Here is a 19,481-nt window from a genome sequence, read left to right as displayed (position 1 = left end):
AACAAAGCTGGTTTAGCACGAACCGAACTCTCAAATGCTCTGGACATGAGCACGTAAAGAAACACCCCTTGATTTCTGAAATCCACCTCATCGCCGCAATCAGGTCCTGGGTCCCATCAAACTCCGGTGGTTTTGTGTTGCTGAACTCCCGGAACAGAAACGCATCACCACCCTGCGACCTAGTCGCAGCTATAGTTGCAGCGGCCACAACAACCACAACCTCAGAAAGAGCAACATATCTCTCGTTAAATGTCTTTATCAGTGTGGTCTTGATAAACCCGAACATCTCTGGTATCTTTGCCCTTATGGCCGCAGCCACCTCCTCATGAATGATCCTATGGATCTCCTCATCACTAGTACCGCTGCTCCTTGGTGTGTGGCATGTCCCAACCATGATCTCCCTCTGAAAATACAACATAAGAATATTAGGGACTTCCTCGAGTATACACACACTCGATAACCCCACCCTACTTGTTCCTTAATACTCTAAGGATTTTTACTGGGACTGCGCACTGACCTGGTGTCTTTAGTAGTACGGGCCCAATACTACCGTTCATACCACATCAGCATTCATCCCAAGTCCTCCTCCCAGATTCCCAAATCCCAAGTACTCTACTCTCTTTAATCATATGCTACTCACTAGCAGATCTCTCATAAGCTCCTCATTGCTATCTAAACATTCTCAACATATCCAGCAGCAAAACTCCTAGACTAAGGCATCATATATCAAGCCACTCTAGTCCTAATAAGAGTACCTAGTCTACTCTAGCATGCATTAACATAACTCATCATATATCATAACATATTATATCTCATAACACTTACTGCAAGGGTATTTTGGGAAATCACCGTTCAGGCGTTGGCTGATCGTACAAACAACTCTGCTCTGTTTGTCTCAAAACTCTTTTTACTCTTTTTAAAATTTGTTTTAATATTGAAATTTTTTCTCAAATCCTCATTTTGAGTTCAGATACGCACGAAGATGCATCCAAATCCCTCAAGCCAAGGCTCTGATACCAACTTGTAACATTGTAAAATTTAAAACAATTTCTCGCTTTTTAAAACCATATAAATTCATTCGTAATCACTTTCAAGGAAACAATGTGTCAATATTATCTCATTACAAATCCCAAGATCATAACATATCAATAAAACTCCACGCGTGTGTGTGTGTACTGGTCATGTCGGCGCCTTCCCGCGATCCTCACTAGTACCTGAAACACATAACACAAAACACTATAAACACGAAGCTTAGTGAGTTCCCCAAAATACTACATATAACACATATTAGCCACTCGAGGCTATAATCTATGAGCCCTTGGGCTCTAACTCTATGGACCCTCTGGTCCTAGCTCTGTGGACCTTTCGGTCCTAACTCTGATATACACATGGCATAAGTCACATAAAAATAATGCAGTGCAACGCATCAGATAGATAACATACAAGATACTCTATCACATAACTCTGGTTACCTACTCAAGGTAAAGTATAGTGAGAAGATTCACCTCGGATGTCTCGGTAATATCCCGCTCACGTATCACTGATCTAGCCTCTGCCTAAACACATAAACGACCATCCCAATTAATAACGGCTCTCCAGGCTAGACTAAATCCTCACATGCCCTCTAAGGCTAAAAGGCTATTTTACCGTTCAACCAGTTCACATGTCCAATTGTTGACCCTATCCTAAAAGTCAAGAAAAGTCAACGGTCAACCCTTTGACTAGACTTGCCGAGTGCACAATTGTGACTCGGCGAGTTCAGTCATGAACTCAAGTCCTCAAAATCCCCAGTGACTCACCGAGTCACTTCCCCAACTCAGCGAGTCACCAACTGTGTGATTCATGGGGGAAAACTATCCTACTCGCTGAGTCTGTTCTTAGACTCGGCGAGTTCATGCCATGCTCAAATTCAAATGACCTCCTGAGGTCAAATCTCTATCCCTAATCCATAGATTTGGCCATACCAACCACTATAATCATGTAAAGGTCTGACCTTTACACTCATGCAATGACCAAAAAGCTTCTTTGGGCGAAATAACCCCTAAAATGGCAACCTAGGGCCATATCTCTAATGGAGTAGCAAAAAGCAATGTGAATGGGGCTCTCTGGACCTCTTAAGGTCCATATCTAAGAAGAACTCCACCTTGGGACCTCACATACTTCGAATCCAATCCAAAGAATGCACAAGAAAACCCTAGATTCAACTAGAACACCAAATACACGAGTTTGAGCACATATTAGTACCTCTAGTAGCCTCCTCTGATGAAGGGATGATAGATCCGAGCTCCTCAATCTTCCTTGTTTGACCTCCTTCCTTCTTTCTTGCAAAAACACACTTAGAATGATGAAATAGCCTTCCTCTTGCACTACAATCCTTCTCTCTTCTCTCTAGGGTTTCTCAGGGGTCTAATAGCCGCAAATGGAGGCTAAAAGGTCCTTAAATAGGGCTCAGGCCCCAGAGACTTAGGTTTTCATTAAACAGCATGGACTCGCCGAGTCCACGCATGGACTCGCCGAGTTCGCCACTAAATCAGTCCGACCATGCGCGATCCTACTCGGCAAGTTTGAGTGCCTACTCGTTGAGTCCCTCTCCAAAACTCAATATAAATGCATAAAATGAGATACATGGGAATCCGGATGTTACATGACAAATGTCTTTAAACGAACCCAGGTGCCTGAGAACCACCAAGACAGGCCTCCGTCATATTAATATGGTTATAAGGACTCACTTAGAATATAACAGTGTATCGTTTTGAAATAACACGAGTTACACCTTTCGATTATAACAACGATTGTTTCGATGCTTTAAATGAAGGTTTTATCACACAATTCTTAGGGTCTTAAGACTACTATTTGTACATCAGAAAATAAAGGATTTTCTGGGGAAAACAATTTTATACGATTTTGAAAACGATATACTAATACACACAAACAACTATACTTGATTGAAAACGAGATGTACAACTATTTCGACAAGAAAATACTGGATTTTTGGTTTCCCAACTATCACATATTTTCATACAAAAATGCTTATGAATTCACCAAAATATTTTATGTTGACGCTTTTCAAACATCTTGTATTCTCAAGAAATCAGTAAGCAGGTTAGTGGAATGCGGATTCAACATTATTTTGATGTAGTTTGGAATTTATTCAATGTTGTCTCCTTTGTGTATTTCGAGAACATCAACAAGATGTAAAACAATGAAATTTTGTATTATTGACGTACGATGTTTGGATTTTCTATGTTTCATTTATATCCAATTGTTTTGATACTGCACAATACGTTACCCGCCTCCGGTCGTTTCCATCGTTCTGGTCTGGGGGTTTGATAGTAAAGGTATTGTAAGACCATAGGCGGTGACCATGGCATGATAGACGTGCCATAAGACTGCAGGGTGGTTCTAGCATTCACCAGGATATCAAGTAGTTGTGGAAAATTATTGTAAGTCTGCAATGGGATTTCAGAATCTTAGTAGTATCATTTTGGATCGACAATGTATGGGATCAATGTTTTTATTCAGCACTGGACAATTTTGATTGTAACGTTGGTTTCGAGGAGGGTGGTAAGGAGTAATTTCGAGGAGGAAATCTAATTTAAGTGTGGGACAGTGGTAACGCTCTTTTATGAAGCATTCCTTATTTTCAGGGTTGTGGACCGAAGATGGGCCTTTGGGAAAAAGAGATTCAGACCCATTTGGGTGTGGGTAATATAATTTAGCTGATCTGGAAGTTCATTTTGTGTTTTGGAGCCAAGATTCATATCAGTAAAGTGTTAGTTCGATATTTTATGAATATTGGATTTTTGTTCTAGAATTTTAAGGCAAGGATGAGTGGATAAAAGCGTAGACTTCTCGTCACCTTTTAGTGGATATAAGAATCGTTGGAAACGGACATAGAATGAAGAATTTATGGAACTATGAAGTTTGGTGATTTTAGGGTTAAGACGAGTACACATGTCGTACACAAGTGTACATACAGGGTACTAGTGTTAAGGCTAGTATGCGGGGCATACATCCGGGTACCCGAGGCGTACTAGGTAGAATTATCATGGATGCTTAAGGAAGTACATTAGGCGTACCTGAAATACGCATGACGTACTCCAGTCAGACTTAAACCCGAATTTAGGGTTTTGGACCCCTTTTTAAGCTCCTTAACTCACTACCAAACCTTATTATCTTCAGCCTCCATCCCTATAAACCTTAGAAAAGAAACCCTAACTTCCATTTGTGTGGTTTTTTTTAGGTTTTGGTGGTATTTCATGCTTTTTGGTGTTCATGGAAGAAGAGGGAACATCTTGGAGATGTTTGGGATTGCTTGAAGCTTTTGGATCTAGGCTTGTTCCATCTTGATCTACCTTTTGGAGGTATAAAGTTTCTATCTTGATGACTTTAAATGTTAGATCTTGTTTAAGGAGTATTTTGGGTCAATTTTGGTCCTTAGAGTCATCCTTGTGAGTATGAGCTACTCCAAGAGTTTAGAATGTGGGTCTTGGCCTTTGGGAGGTCCCTTGTTCATAAAAATGCCTTCTTTATGGAGTATTTTGACTCATACATGTCTTAAGACCTTCGTTAATTTCTTTTTGAGCTCTTGAGTCCTAATAAGCCATGTATGGGAGTAAAGTTGTCAACATTACATGATAAGTGGCCTTATGGAATCAAATCTTAGTATTTAGTAGTATGTTGGGCGTACATAAGTGTACGCTTGGTGTAATGTTGAATTGTGCTTTGTGGACTTGTACTATGTGCTTCAAGAGTGAGTATGCAGGGTGTACCATTCTGGGACGCATAACATACTCCCCAATATGTTATTTTGGGACTTTTGAGGTTTGGCCCTTATTGGGCCATTGAACTTTTGGCTTTGGGCCATGGTTAGACTGTGGGCTTTCTTGGTATTGGTTTCATGATAGTTTTAGGCTCTATTAGGAAGTTGGACCATATTAGACTTTGGCTTACCATTTTGGGTTTTTATGCAATTAGGATATGCCTTGGTTTTGGCTAAAGTAAGTAAAGGGTAAAATGGTATTTTACCATTTAGGATGTTGGGTTATGGAGTGGACCTCAAATTTTGGGTTATCGAAATAATTATTGATTAAGATTGTATGTTGTTAGTTGGTGTGAGGTTATTTGATTCATAGACACGTGCAGTCATTTGATTATCAACGGATTGAGGTGAGTCTTCTCACTATATGCACGGGTTGAAGGCACCAATGCCGACCCATTACTTGTTATGTGGAATGCTAGTTGTCCTTGTCATACTTGCATGGTAGACCCCAGGGGTAGCCCGTGCCATTTGTATGAAAGACCATGGGGGTTAACCCATGGCACTTTGATGTCAGACCATGGGGGTAGCCCATGGTATTTCAAGGAAAGACCATGGAGGTAGCCCATGGAATTTCAAGGAAAAGACCACAATTGTATCCCATAGCAAATTTATATATGGTATGTGGTGTTTTGGGGACTCACTAAGCTTTGTGCTTATAGTTTTATGGTTATGTTTTGAGGTACTTCCGGTTCGAAAAGCAAGGTCTCGGCTTGATCACAGCGCATCCACTCATGTTTCCGCCTTATGACGATTTTGGGACTATACTATGATAATTTTTTTCTTATGAAAATACTTTTGAATATTTAGAAAAAGGATAATTGATGTTTAGCTAAAAGATACCTAGTGTTTTGATTGAATTAAAAATGAAATTTTTACCTCGTAATTTTTGGGATGGTACAATGTTGTTGAATGTTCACCATTATTCATATCAATCTAATATGATTCTTGCGTAAGTGGGAGATTGAAAGATCTTGTACGCTAATGATTCATATTAAAATGATATTGGCACTTACCATATGATCGTAAGGATCACACTAACAACAACTTGAGATAATTGATTATTTATTAGAAATTGATTTTAATAAATATTCATAAACTCTTAGAATAAATTGGCAAAAAAAATTCATGGAATTAATTATTTTACAATTACAATGTAACATTATATTTGATATGATATGAATTAACAAGTCGTGTACAATATTTTATACTATAAATGTCTTTTTGTCTTTTACCTAAATGTTAATGTTCATATTTTACGAACTTAAGTTTTATAAAATATAAAAAGAACTTTTTCTTTTTATGGCAAAAGCCATAGACATGCATGGTGATTAGACAAATGGTCTTTTCGTTTGTTTAATCTAAAGTAATGAGAAGCATGGGGGACAATCTAGCTAGTAGATACATGAGGCTTAATGGTTAAGGACTTATAAATAATGTTGTGCTTTAAAGGATGAAAGAAAGGCTTTCATTACTCTCATTCGTACTTGTAAAAATTGTGAGTTCCATCTCTCTCTCTCTCTCTCTCTCTCTCACACACACACACACATACTCACTTACTCTTCTCTTGCAAAGGTGTTAGAATGTTCTAGTTGCTTGTTTTTCACTCTCTTGGATTTAGTACTTACATATTTGCTTCCAAGCTTAAGAGCACATCAAAAGGACTAGCATCCTACATCAAGTTGGTGCATTGTTGGTGTCTCAAAAGTTCCACATTATTCATTAAATACTCAAGCTTCCCAAGAAGACCAAAGAACAAAATTTATCGAAACAACTAGCATCCTACATCAAGTTGGTGCATTATTGGTGTCTCAAAAGTTCCACATTGTTTATCAAATACTCAAGCTTCCCAGGAAGGCCAAAGAACAACACATGTTATTTCTTCATCTCTTTTGTATTTGTGTTTTATCTTTCCATTTTTTGCAAGATGATCCTTGGTGGGTTGTAACTTGTTTATATTTGCTCAAAAATTCAAGTCTTCCATTGCTAAAATATCATCTTTTTGAAATTATTTTTGAACTAAAACACAACAGGATGAACATATTGAAGATAGAAGGTGGTGACAAACACATTGCATCTGTCGTCTAAGCCAATGAACTATAATTGTATGTGTAATAATATATATAACTAGACATCGACTAAAGTTGCCAACCCCTCAAAACAATATGGTCAAATATAGAATGATTAGAAGTTTACTATTTATAATATCATCCATTTTTAATAATTATAAATAATACATCCTCCTGAAAATAACCCTCTTTGACAAAAAATAAATAAATAAATATAATAAAATTATATATATATATATATATATATATATATATATATATATATATATATATATATATATGGGATAGTTAAAATGAGAACACTAAATAATGTGAAAACGTGAGAACAATTCTTAGCAAATCATTTTATTTAATATATATTTATCAATTAATATTTTAAATATTATTAGAATATACAATTAATTGTGTAAGGATAAAACTACAAAAATAAAATGAGATTAACAAGGAAAGTGGTGGTTACGAGGACTTTTAGGGATAATAGTTAATTTATTAATTTCCTATACTTTTCCTATTTTAAGTGATTTTTAATGGACACTTAATTGTTTTATTCTAAAAAGTAAAAATATAGCAAGATTTCAAAATGTATTAAGAGTGCAAATTCATATGCTTAATTGAGATTATCAAGTATGTTTTACTTATTCTATAAGGGATATATTTTATGTAAAAAAAAGCTATGAGCAATACATGTTCGTCTTAGAATATCAAAAATATTATATTATTTGCAACGTCATTAAAAAAATCCAATGTAAATAAAGAAACAAACAAATTTCAATGAAATTTCTATTAGTAATACAACTTTATTGAATACAATCTGAACTAAAAATTCAATGTTTTTTTGAATCACGATTGCAAATTTGACATAATTCATATTAGAATGTCATTTAATTTTTTGTTTGGACGGTCTAGTAGTTATTCATCATAGAATATTCAATATAAGAGTTATTCAGATATAAATATAAACATATATAGAAAATTAGAAAATAGGCATAAACAATATTAAGGATGGAATAAGAAAAATATCATAAAAAAAAAAATTAAAATGGACTTAAGAATATATTTTCTTTCATAATAACTAATATCCATAAAAGAATTATATATAATTTTTAATATATGGCTACTAATAGACTAATATTACATAAGAATTTGAAAGAAAAGTTTGTAGATTTACACTTTAAAATCAATATTTAACATTCAAACACAATATCTTAATGATAATACATGCCAAAAATAAATGTAAAAAATATGTCGTCTCTTTTATTTTATTTTAACGAAATAAAGAAGCGAAACTCCAAAATGCATGGTATCCTTTCTTAAATTTGGGCTAAAAGCATGGATAAATTTATCTTATTTTGATGGAAATAGAGAACATCAATTTGATGATAGACTTTCCTTGCATAAAAAAAAAGGCTTGAATTTAAATCGGTTATTAATGTTCGTAGCAAATACCTAAAATACTTTTATTTAAATATATTTTTCTTAAAAGATTAATTTAATAAAATGATTGACAGAGAAGTGTTCTCACGTTTTCATTCTATTTGACGTTTTTATTTAAACCTACTTTGATATATATATATATATATATATATATATATATATATATATATATATATATATATATATATATATATATATATATATATATATATATATATATATATATATATATATATATAAGAAAACAAAAACAAAGAAGAAGACAAAAACAATAAACAAAAAAAAAATCAACAATCAAACACACAAACTAATTGACTTTTTAACCATAATAGAGTCTTTGGAAAAAATATTTATCATAATAGGGTTCATTCAAAAATATTTACCATAATGGTATTACTTTAGATTGAAAAGTAATATTTTTATTTAGAAAAAAAACACGTTTTTTTGTATTAACTGGGAACGACGAACAGAAAGAAAAAACAAAAAAAAAAACGTAAACGACAATTAGAGCTCTGGTTGCTGTCAGTTGTCCCACATCCACCATCGCCGGCCACCTGAAGCCTCGTCCATCCGTCGCCGGCGAGCAGACATGCAACCTCTTCCACGGTTCCACCCTTCCTCCATTCAAGGTATGCGATTATTTTGCGGCTTTTACACAAGGTTAATATTCATCTTTTATTAGTAGTAGTTGTTTAGGGAAAATCGTTTGTCAGCGGAGCAATTGATTAACATCCAGAACAATCATGCTTTAATGAGTTGTACTCTTCGCCTTAAGATTGTGTACTTCTGTGAATTTATGTGAAAATTGATTCTGACATTTTGTCTAATCTTTCAACGAAGATTGAAAAACAAGATTGCTACTGTTTTTCATTATTTGTACATATATCGTTAAATATTGAAATTACAATTCAAAAAAATCAATTTAAAGAAAATATATAGTAGTTTATTATTGAGCATGATGTTTGAGTTTTTGCATGTTACTTCTATTGTAGGAACTTTTGGTTAAATATAAATTACTATTGAAAAGTAAGTAATAAATTTGTACGTATTATGATGTTTATGCTTTAATGAAATTGTGTGACAAATTTGTACGTAAATATGAATATTAACCTTATGTAATGGATTATTTTCCTGCTTTTATGTTAGACAATTCTCTTAAAATTTTGACCCTTCATCAAAAGCCTTGTTAGAAACATTTTTTTTTTCTGGTTTTATGTTTCTTCTTCATCATGTTCAAGAATAGGTTAACTGTGTTCCATTAGCCATTTATTCGTAGACGAAAATCATCAATTTTTTTTTTCTATAATTCTCTTAACATAGATAAAAACCTTATTCTCTTTCTTCTCTACCTTATCAAGTAACCAAGTATGAAACCTCATAGTCATTGAACCCTGTATGCATCAAACGTCACAGCACCATGCTTTTTTGCTCTTTGGTTACATTGGAAATTACATTTATGCCCTTCTTTTGGACAATTTTTAAAGTTTTGTTTCTTTTCAATTAGACAAATGCTATTAAAAGATAGCCATAAATGTTTTCATTTTAATATTATTTATGTTTTGCTGCCCATTGATAATTTAATTGAATATTATATGTTGGTGGTATTAAATATGTATGTATGTGTGTAAAACAATGTGAAGACACAAAATATGAAGATGACATGCAAATCAATATTTTTTTTTTCAATTTGAACTATGTATGTAACATGATTGTTAAAAAAATTAAGAGTAAAATTGTAAAATTTCTTTTTGTTTGTTTTGTAGATGAATTCTATAATAGACATGATTGACAATGAATTTTTTTTTTTATAATCTCTCAAGTTGCTGTCGTGACTAATGTGATGAATATAGACAATGAAATTGAGTTAAATGGAATATTGGAAGATGAAATTGGAGATAAAGATGACGAGGAAGCATCTTTTGATAATAATGTTGAAGTGCCTTCAACTTTTACTAATATGGAAGGAACAAATTTGACTATTGATGATAATTGGATTGTGACACAATCAACGAGTAATAATGATTTTACACAAGAGTTGGGAAAAGATTTTTTCAAGGATAAAGAGGAACTTGTTAGAGCAATCAAAATACATAGCATTAGGACACATAGACAATTTGAGGTAATTGAGTCACGCCCAACTATTTGGAGTCTAAGATGCAAGTTGTACTAACAATCTGGTTGCAAATGGAGACTTCATTCAAGTAAACATAAATGTAGTGGTTATTTTAAAATCACATCATATACCGGTCCACACACTTGTTTACATTATAAGCTTTCTCAAGACCATCCGAACCTAGATACAAGCTTGATTGCTATGGAAACTAGACACCTTATAAAAGAGCAATCTTCTATCAGCATTCCGGCTTTAAGAGTTGAAATAGCTGAAACATTAAGCTATACTCCTTCATATAAGAAGCTTTGGGTTGGGAAGCAAAAAGCAATTGAGCATGTGTTTGGAAACTGGGAAGAGTCTTATGTCGCTTTACTAAAATATCTAGGCGCACTTCAAAAGTTCAATCCAGGAACTATAGTTGAATTGTGTGTTTCAAGATCGATTGATGTGAATGAAGTTGAATTTAGGCGTGTTTTTTGGGCTTTTGCTCCCTCTATCAAAGGGTTTCACTATTTTCGACCGGTTATTAGCATTGATGGTACACACTTGTATGGAAAAAACAAGGGTAAGATGTTGATTGCAATGGGAGTTGATGGTAATAATCAAATTTTGCCACTTGCATTTGCTTTTGTAGAAAATGAATCTTATGATACTTGGGATTGGTTTCTTTCTCATGCCAAGAATCATGTGGTAAAAGACCGTGAAGGCATATGTCTAATATCTGATCGTCATGGTGGAATTCTTAAGGCTGTTAATGAGCATGGATCTCCATGGTTAGAGCCACGTGGTTTTCATAAGTATTGTTATATATTTGAAGTATTCTTTTATGACATTTCAATAACTTGCTTCATTAACTTACATTATTTTTTTGAAGGTATTGTTTACGACATTTCATCAACAACTTTTATGACAAGTTTCGTAATTCAGAATTGAAAGCTTTAGCTTATCGTGCCGGGAGTCAGAATCAAATTCGAAAGTTCAACTACATCATGGAAGAAATTAGGAAGTTAAATCCACGTGCTCGAGAATGGTTAGAGAGTCATCCACCTAATAGATGGACACTTGCACATGATGGTGGAAGGAGATATAGGTTGCTCACAACAAATTTGTCAGAGATTTTCAATAGTGTACTTAAAGGTGCTCGTTTTTTACCAATCACAGCTTGTGTGCAACTAACATTCTATAGAATGGTGCATTATTTTGATGTGAGATTTCCTTTAGGATGTAGTTCTCAAGCTAATGGAGATACACATACTCCACATGTTGTTGTAAAACAAGTAGCTTTGATGGCAAAAGCAAGTGCACATTCCTTAAGATCTTTTAACCGAGAAAAAGGTATATTTGAGTTGATAACTCAAAGAGGTCGAAATGTGCAAGTAGTTAATTTGGAACAAAAAACTTGCACATGTGGTAAATGGGAGGCATTTAAATATCCTTGTTCTCATGTCTTGAGTGCATGTGCCAAACTCTCTTTGAATAGTTGTCAATATGTTGATAAATGTTACTCGATTGAATACTATTGTGCTACTTGGGCATCTGAGTTCTCCCCGCTTCCTCATGAAGCGTATTGGCGACAATTACCATTTAATGAATTACTTCCAAATTTAGAACTATTACGAAATAAAAAAGGTCGTCCTCGTTCAACAAGACTAAAAAATGGTATAGATATTAAAGAAGGCAGAAATGCCAATATTTGTGGAGTTTATAGGCAACCGGGGCATAATCGAAAACAATGCCTGTCTATGCCAATGTAGTTTAAAAAAATATATTTTTATGGTATTTGTTGTGATTATTCTCTTATTATTATTTTTTTTCTTTTTTTACAGGTAAGGATTTGTTACCGGTTCAAGTTCAAGCAAATTGTAATGTTTTTCTTTTTGTAATAAACAATGTTGGAGTTGTTTTGTGGTGTTTTTTTTTGTAACAAACTATGTTGAGTTTTTTTTTACCTTAAAAACGTTGTATGTGAATGTTAGAGTTTTTGTACCTTAAAATATATTGTGTTTTTAATTTATGATGGCTAAAATTTGATGGTCAAAAGGTGGTATAAGAAAAACGGATATTTAAAAAAAAAAGATAAAAAAACCGTTATTTAAAAAAACAATAAAAAAGGTAATAAAAAACTAAAATAAAAGCTGTTTTATATATATATATATATATATATATATATATATATATATATATAATTAAAAAGAAGAAATAAAAGAGAAAAAAGGAAAAATAAGGTATTTACAATAAAAGAAACTGAAAAGTAAAAAAAAAAGAAAAAAAATACCATTTTGATAAATATTTTTGAAAGAACGCAATATGATAAATATTTTTTGAAAGGACTCTATTATGGTTAAAAACTCCAAACTAATTAACTAATCTTGCCATATACTAGAATTTCCAAGAAACAACCTCATCTTATCTTATGGTTCATTAGGTAGATATGTATGCATTCGTCCTATAAGTAGACCACCTAGAAGCCCTCCTCCTAAGAGTCAAAGGGAGAGCTTCTATGCCTCTCTCCAAGTGACCATTCTGTATCTGAATCGGCTAGAGTTGCAAGTTGCCGGTAGAAAATAACAATCAACATCTCTTCCTCCAATGTCGCCACCAAACACCTACCAATGGTTGAAGGGGCTTTTGAATGGTGATCCTCCTACGATTAGCAGTGTGAATCCTCCCCCAAAAACTACATTCACAAAATGGGCATTTCAATCTGTATCCAATGCTATGCCACCAACAATTTCTAGTTGGAATAAACACCAAAACACTACTTCAGGTGCTACAGATTCAATATATCAAACTAAAACGGAGTCCAACCCACCGCCAACAATTACTCAGTTTAATCCCCACTATACTTCTGGTAATCCGTATACCAAAATTCTGACGGAAACCACTGCCAAACCACCGTCGATGACATCTTGGAATGCAAGAGAACGCACTTCAGGTACTTGAAATTTGATAGGTCAAGATGGAAAACGATCACAGCGTTGACTCGTGGTGGAAATAAACAACTGTTACTTTTTCTATTGTTCTTTCTTTGTCATCTTGATTGAAGTTGTTGGCTTCTAATCTATGTTTCTTGGATGTTATATGTCGTGGTTTTATGAAGTTCATTGTTCTAATTTCTAAATATCATTTCCCTTTGTTCTAATACCCTGAACCAGATACCGAGTAGTTGCGACTTTTGATAGAATGTGAAGGGATTACAAGCTGTTAGTTATCTAAAAAAGTTGTTAAGAAATAATGCAGGTTTTGGCAATTTTGACTTTTGAATTTCAAAACAATTGTTCAATTATTGGTTATTTTTTTATTATTATTATTATTATTATTATTATTATTATTATGTGAAGAAAACGAACAGTAAAGATGTAGTATATTTGTCTCTTTTGGTCCCTCCACTTGCATTTGTTATTTCTGCCATTCTAAGTCCCTATATTTTGCTGTATTTGTCACTTTATTATTTTTATTTTCTTTCCATTCTTCGTTATTGACTGGTCAATGGGTTTCATTTGGTGGACACGTGCGTTGGTTACCAGGTGTGATCCACTGCTTCATTCAGAAGTGATACGTGTTCTGTACACATGAGCAGCCACCCCCCAAAAATCCATTCGTGTCACAGTTTGCTTTTCCAAACTACCCTCTCATCATTTCCTTCCTATGCTCTCTATCTCTCTTCTTCCCTATTCCACCGACGATAACTCCTAATTGATATTCAATTTCTTCCTTATCAGATCGATATCCACTACACCCCCTCCCCTGTCACACTCCCTCTCCGATATTCAACCTTTGCTTGCCCCAATTGATCGGCGGTGGCAAAGTCATCGAAAACTCCACAGTTTTAGACGGGCGTTGAAGAAGAAGTCCACAATTCAAGGTATCATTTGTTCTTCATTTCTCCTTTCTCACCGACTTCATTTATATTTGCTTCCGACTCTATTCTATATTGCCACAGGTGGGAAGAAGAAGACGACAGACCATTGTTACCATACCCAGCCACCTATATCTCTACCGTTGGTGCCTAACAGAAGCCCTAAAATCGATTTCAGTTTCTCGCGTCTCCTCTTTGTTGCATAACGTTTCAGCTTTTCAGGGAAACAACATCGATGATGCAAGTATGTCGATCCCCTTTCGTCACCTCCGCTTCTTATCCTGACACATCTTCTACGTCCCTTCTACTTTCTTCATTCTTCTTTATCCAATAAATTTCTTCTTTTTTAAGGCGGATGTAACTCCATGTCGTACAAAACACTGGAGGAAACAGAGTAAAGTTGGTATTCTATTCAGCTTATTCGAGAAGAAGCCCGGAAGTCAACAGTACCTTTCAATCTAATTATTAATTCGTTTTTATCTATTACATTTGTCAAGACCTTATACCATTTTTTAACAGCTATTATCAACGATATCAAGATGTTCAACTTGAAAAAATTGGGTTTTAGAAACTGTTACTACGTGGAAGGAAAGTGCAATGAGGTGTTTGTGGAAATGGCCAAAAAGAAGGTAATATGTTTCTATTATCTTATATGATCCCTGATCTGTCCGACCTATGGACATCCGCGTCAAAAATTATAGGTTCGGTTATAACATCACATATATCCTCTCATAATACCAAAATAATATAATTCCATTATATCAGTTCTATGGGAGTGGTTGGTTTTTTTAGGAATGAAATTTATCATATCTATACATGTTGGAATCTAAATAACTCAAAATTAAGTTTAATTATTTATGTCATTTGGTATATTAATCATACTTTCATCGTTTTTCACTTGATTAAACTTACTGTTTAATATTTTTTTCAACTAACAGCCGTTAACTTTATTGGGAGCATTGACTTGGATTTTCATTAGCCAAGAAACCATAAGTGTACACCTACAGGTATTTAATAATTCATACAACAAAGTTTTCCTTTTTTAATCCCAAATTATCTACCAATTAATGAGAATATATATATACTTTAAATGGGGCAGTTTCTGAAATGCAGAGGGTCATGGTTATGTGGAATTCTTGATGACTTAGATCAGAGAAATGCCTATGAATACCTAAAAGGGATGGTAAACTGTCACATAATGCATCTGTTTGATATTCACAACCAATATTGTGCCATATTTGTTGATGACACATCAGGAAGTGAGGAGAATTATGTCCGTGTTGATGTTATGTTTATCTGTGCTTCTAAATTTTGTTTATTTTTTTTCTTATTTTTGAACACATCATCTTTGGAATATTAACAGACTGCAAGAAGTAGGCGAATGAGGTGTAGACTCCCAAGATAAAAGAGAGGGTTCGGCAAAAGAAAGATCAGGCACTCTATGGGTTTGGGTTTGCTGAAGGTGATAAAGAGGTCGTATGGCTTTACATTTTTTATTGACATCGTTGATCTATGTAGAATGTAGATTCATAGATCTATTTCTTTTCTCAGCTTAGATTATTGATACTTGAGGTACATATTTTAAATATACGAATTCATTACAAATTAATAAAAAAAAATTACATGCAGCCGACAAAATCCCAACAGTGTCTATTTTTGCTCTTTTGACAGTCCATTTTTCTTAATGGTGCTAACTACATGGCGTTTCAATGCCTCCAAAATTTGAGTCACGATTACGTAGATACGAGCCTGTTAAGGTGAACCTATGCTTGATTCGTATAACAAAGGTATGTATTCTTTGATTTTTTTTTTTTTTTTTTTTGTTTTCTACAGACGTCATTGTTACTTTAGAGCAATATGCGATGATTGCTTTCCATTTTATCAACATACACTTGATATTTTTTTTTTTTGATTTTTTTTCTCTATTTGACATGTGAGAAAGCCTCAAAATTTTGTAGGTTTAAACCTTTTTGTTTTAGAGACCGAACGTTTATGTATTTTGATTCATTTTTTAATATTGAATATTTTATGTATATTGATTTATTTGATTGCAGGTGAAATACGTTGTGAACAACCAAACAATACATTCTATACCTTCATTTGAAGTCTACTACTTCAAAAACAAATTTCACAACTTGCAAGTTAATTAAGACTCACATGAAAAAATTTGTTATCAGTTCAGAAACAATGCAATCAAGGGTGTTGATCGTAGAGTAAGAGCCTTAAACTATATCTTTCACAAAAAAACAAAAGACGTCAATATAAAGTCAAACTCTTCCTACAAGGCGATCAAGTGGAAATTAGACATGCACACAAAACCGGTTTGGGCTATAGGATCCGATCCGATCCGAAAACCGGATTTGGTCAAAACCGGTTTTGACCGAATCGGATCGGATTGAACCGGCCACCGGATCGAGACTTCTGACAGCAAATCAGATTATACCCCGGATCGAGAACCGGATTTTGTTGAAACCAGATCCAAAACTGGTTTGAAACCGGATTTTTTGTTATCGTTAAAAAATGGGAAATTTTGAAATTTTTTTTTACTAGCCGTTAGAACTTAAAAAAACGGCTACTTTGACTTTTTTTTTTTTTTGACTTTTTGGCACTTCTAAACACCTATATATACCTTTCATTTACTACATTTCAATTTTACACAAAAAATTTACTACTTATTTTCATAATACTCAAAAAAATGAGCTCGAGAAATTCAACCGCGGGTCAAGATTCGGATGTAATGGTGGTTAAAATCATACCAACCACTCGGAGTAAAGAAGTGTGGGAACATTACGATTTGTGTTTGTTGTCGAACGGGAAGGAAAAAGTGAGATGCAAGAAGTGCGGAATGTTTTTGGGAAAAGATGGCAATAGCACATTAAGAAGTCATACAACAAAAACTTGTCCGGCTGTAAAAGGTCAAAGTGATCCAAGTTAACCAAATATTACTCCCGACGGGTCGATCTTCATTTACAACAATGATGACCTTCGTGAAAGCTTTTGCAAGTTCGTGATTCAAGGCTATCCTTTCAACCACTTCGACAACCCGCGATTAACAAGGATTTTGCGGGAAAAAATGCAACCGCAATACCGACAAGTAAGTCGTACTTCTCTTAGACGTGATGCTTTAAAGTATTGGGATATAGCCAAAAAAGATATGCAATTGAGATTTTTAAATATAAAAACTGGTGTTTCTTTAACCTGTGACGTTTGGTCCTCCGCCGGTAGTTGTCCCACAAGCTATCTTTGTGTCACGACACATTGGATAGATCCCTCTACTTGGGTAATGAACAAACGAGTTATTGCTTTTGAACTTTTTGCGCATCCTCATACGGGGGCAAGATTATTTGCAATTTTAGTAAGCGTTATAGAGACTTGTAATTTACGCGACAAAATCTCCTCTATTTCGTTTGACAATGCAAGTAACAACACCACCGAGGCAAAAAGATTAATTGCAAAATATAAACCTATTTTGGATGGCTCGTTTTTTCATACTATATGTGTTTGTCACATTATTAATCTTGCGGTACAAGATGGTTTAAAAATGATAGATTCGACGATTGAAAAATTCAAAACTGTGTTAACTAGAGTTTTTGGAAAAATAAAGCTACAATGGAAAAATATCGAAAGTTTGCCATTTCCATTAACGTAACTCCATATAGTCCTCATTGGGATTGTGACACTAGATGGAGTTCAACATGCATGATGTTTGAAAGTTTGACACGTCAAAGAATCGCTTTGCAATTATTTTACGACACAATTTCAAAAGGAAAAAACCCGGTTTCGGATTATAATTGGGATTTGATGGAAGAGTTTGTGGAAATGTTAAAAGTTTTTAAACAATCAACCACTTTTCTATCGGGTGTGTATTACCCTACAAGTCCGTTGTTACTAAATGAATTATGGTTGATGTCCGCACAATTGAAACATTTTGAACAAAGAAGTGAAATATTTGTTTTGGTTACGAGACCAATGAGACAAAAACTAGTCAAATATTTCAAAGAAATGTCACCACTTTTTACTTGCGCCGCGACATTAAACCCATGAATCAATGTTACGGGTGTAGAGGCTTTGATTACCAAAATTTCTATGTCTTTAAATTTGCACAAAGATAACTCAAACTACATCCGTAACCAAATAAACATTTTTAATGATACTTTTACTAATTTGTTTGACATTTACTCTACAAAATATGACAATATGTCAAACACTTTTGCAAGTGTAACCGACTCTACTAGCGGTGTATCGGGTAGTGGTGGGGGTCGAACGGATTTTCATATCGACCTTTATAACTACCTTTTGGAGGAGCAAAACAAAAGAGAACGCACATTAAAGCCTAGTAGCGAACTTGGAATTTATATGGGTTCAAACTTTTTAAAATTCATGAGTGCATCACAATTTAAAATTTTGGATCTTTTGGCTTGGTGGAGAGAAAAGGAAGCACAATTTCCTATTCTCTCTATCATGGCCCGTGATTTACTAACCGTCCAAGCTTCCACGGTAGCTTCGGAATCCGCTTTTTCTTTTAGTGGAAGAGTTTTATCAAAGTTGAGGACGAATCTTACCCCGGTTGCGGTAGAGGTTTGCGTTTGCTTGAAGGATTACTTAGATTCTGTGGAACATATATAACACTTGGCATCACTAGAAGGCCCACTATCACAAAATGTTGAACCGAAGATCATGGATGAAGAATATGCACAAGGCTTATCAACACCTCCAGAAGACGAAGACGATGACGATGAAGTCGAAGATGAAGACGGGGATGAAGAATATGGCATTGATGAGGCCCCTAGTTACTTGCGTGGCGGTTGAAGAATAATTAAATGAAGGTGACATGTAGTGGAAGACCACAAAATCTATTTCCATTTGGCTAAATGTTATAACGCCACTTTATTATTATTATTATTTAACTAGTTTAAAAACTCTTTCTAATTCGACGTTTGATGTATGTTTTAACTATTTTAATGTACCCATGTTGCATTTTGTGTTATATTTGAGGTCCAAAAAATGTGTATTTAAAAAAAAATAAAAAAAAAGAGAAAATCGGATCGGGTTTCGGATGGGATCGGATCCGGATCGGATTAAACCGAATCGGATGCGGGGCTTGGAAAAGCGGTAAAATCTGGTCAAATCCGGTTTGAAACGGGTTCGGATTAAAGGTTGAATCGGATTCGGCGTGACATCATCAAA

At 34.4% G+C, this 19,481-nt stretch overlaps 2 protein-coding genes across 10 annotated transcripts; both read left to right on the top strand.

Moving 5' to 3' along the window:
• Nucleotides 1–10,636: 10,636 nt before the first annotated feature.
• Nucleotides 10,637–12,265, top strand: LOC111892169 (uncharacterized). Its single transcript, XM_023888232.1, has 3 exons — nucleotides 10,637–11,208; nucleotides 11,310–12,185; nucleotides 12,262–12,265. The coding sequence occupies exons 1-3, from the start codon at nucleotides 10,637–10,639 to the stop codon at nucleotides 12,263–12,265; spliced, it is 1,452 nt and encodes a 483-aa protein (XP_023744000.1).
• Nucleotides 12,266–12,871: 606 nt separating this feature from the next.
• On the top strand, nucleotides 12,872–19,281 carry LOC122198253 (uncharacterized). 9 transcript variants are annotated; one of them, XR_008224075.1, is made up of 11 exons: nucleotides 12,873–13,370; nucleotides 13,963–14,044; nucleotides 14,158–14,300; nucleotides 14,379–14,538; nucleotides 14,646–14,740; nucleotides 14,814–14,923; nucleotides 15,233–15,301; nucleotides 15,394–15,553; nucleotides 15,658–15,866; nucleotides 15,966–16,081; nucleotides 16,349–19,281. XR_008224075.1 is itself a non-coding variant. In XM_042902590.2 (2 exons), exons 1-2 carry the CDS (start codon nucleotides 13,025–13,027, stop codon nucleotides 13,989–13,991), a joined length of 375 nt encoding a protein of 124 aa, XP_042758524.1. In that variant the 5' UTR covers nucleotides 12,891–13,024; the 3' UTR covers nucleotides 13,992–14,151. The 9 variants fall into 9 exon arrangements, 1 of the variants encoding a protein (XP_042758524.1); XR_008224073.1 differs by having other exon boundaries at nucleotides 15,394–15,567; XR_008224079.1 differs by having other exon boundaries at nucleotides 12,874–13,370; nucleotides 15,408–15,477.
• Nucleotides 19,282–19,481: the final 200 nt, after the last annotated feature.

The sequence above is a fragment of the Lactuca sativa genome, chromosome 1, assembly GCF_002870075.4.
Source record: "Lactuca sativa cultivar Salinas chromosome 1, Lsat_Salinas_v11, whole genome shotgun sequence".
Taxonomy (NCBI): Eukaryota; Viridiplantae; Streptophyta; class Magnoliopsida; order Asterales; family Asteraceae; genus Lactuca; species Lactuca sativa.
Note: the sequence above shows the minus strand (reverse complement) of the source record. Positions and strands in the feature narration are given on the sequence as shown.

Bases quoted from the DNA above. Each gene is read 5' to 3' on its own strand.
- LOC111892169 (XM_023888232.1), top strand. From the start codon at position 10,637: ATGGAAACTAGACACCTTATAAAAGAGCAATCTTCTATCAGCATTCCG. The intron at 11,209-11,309 runs GTTAGAGCCACG...ATTTTTTTGAAG, and splicing joins AATGAGCATGGATCTCCATG to GTATTGTTTACGACATTTCA.
- LOC122198253 (XM_042902590.2), top strand. From the start codon at position 13,025: ATGTCGCCACCAAACACCTACCAATGGTTGAAGGGGCTTTTGAATGGT. The intron at 13,371-13,962 runs GTACTTGAAATT...GTTGGTTACCAG, and splicing joins TGCAAGAGAACGCACTTCAG to GTGTGATCCACTGCTTCATT.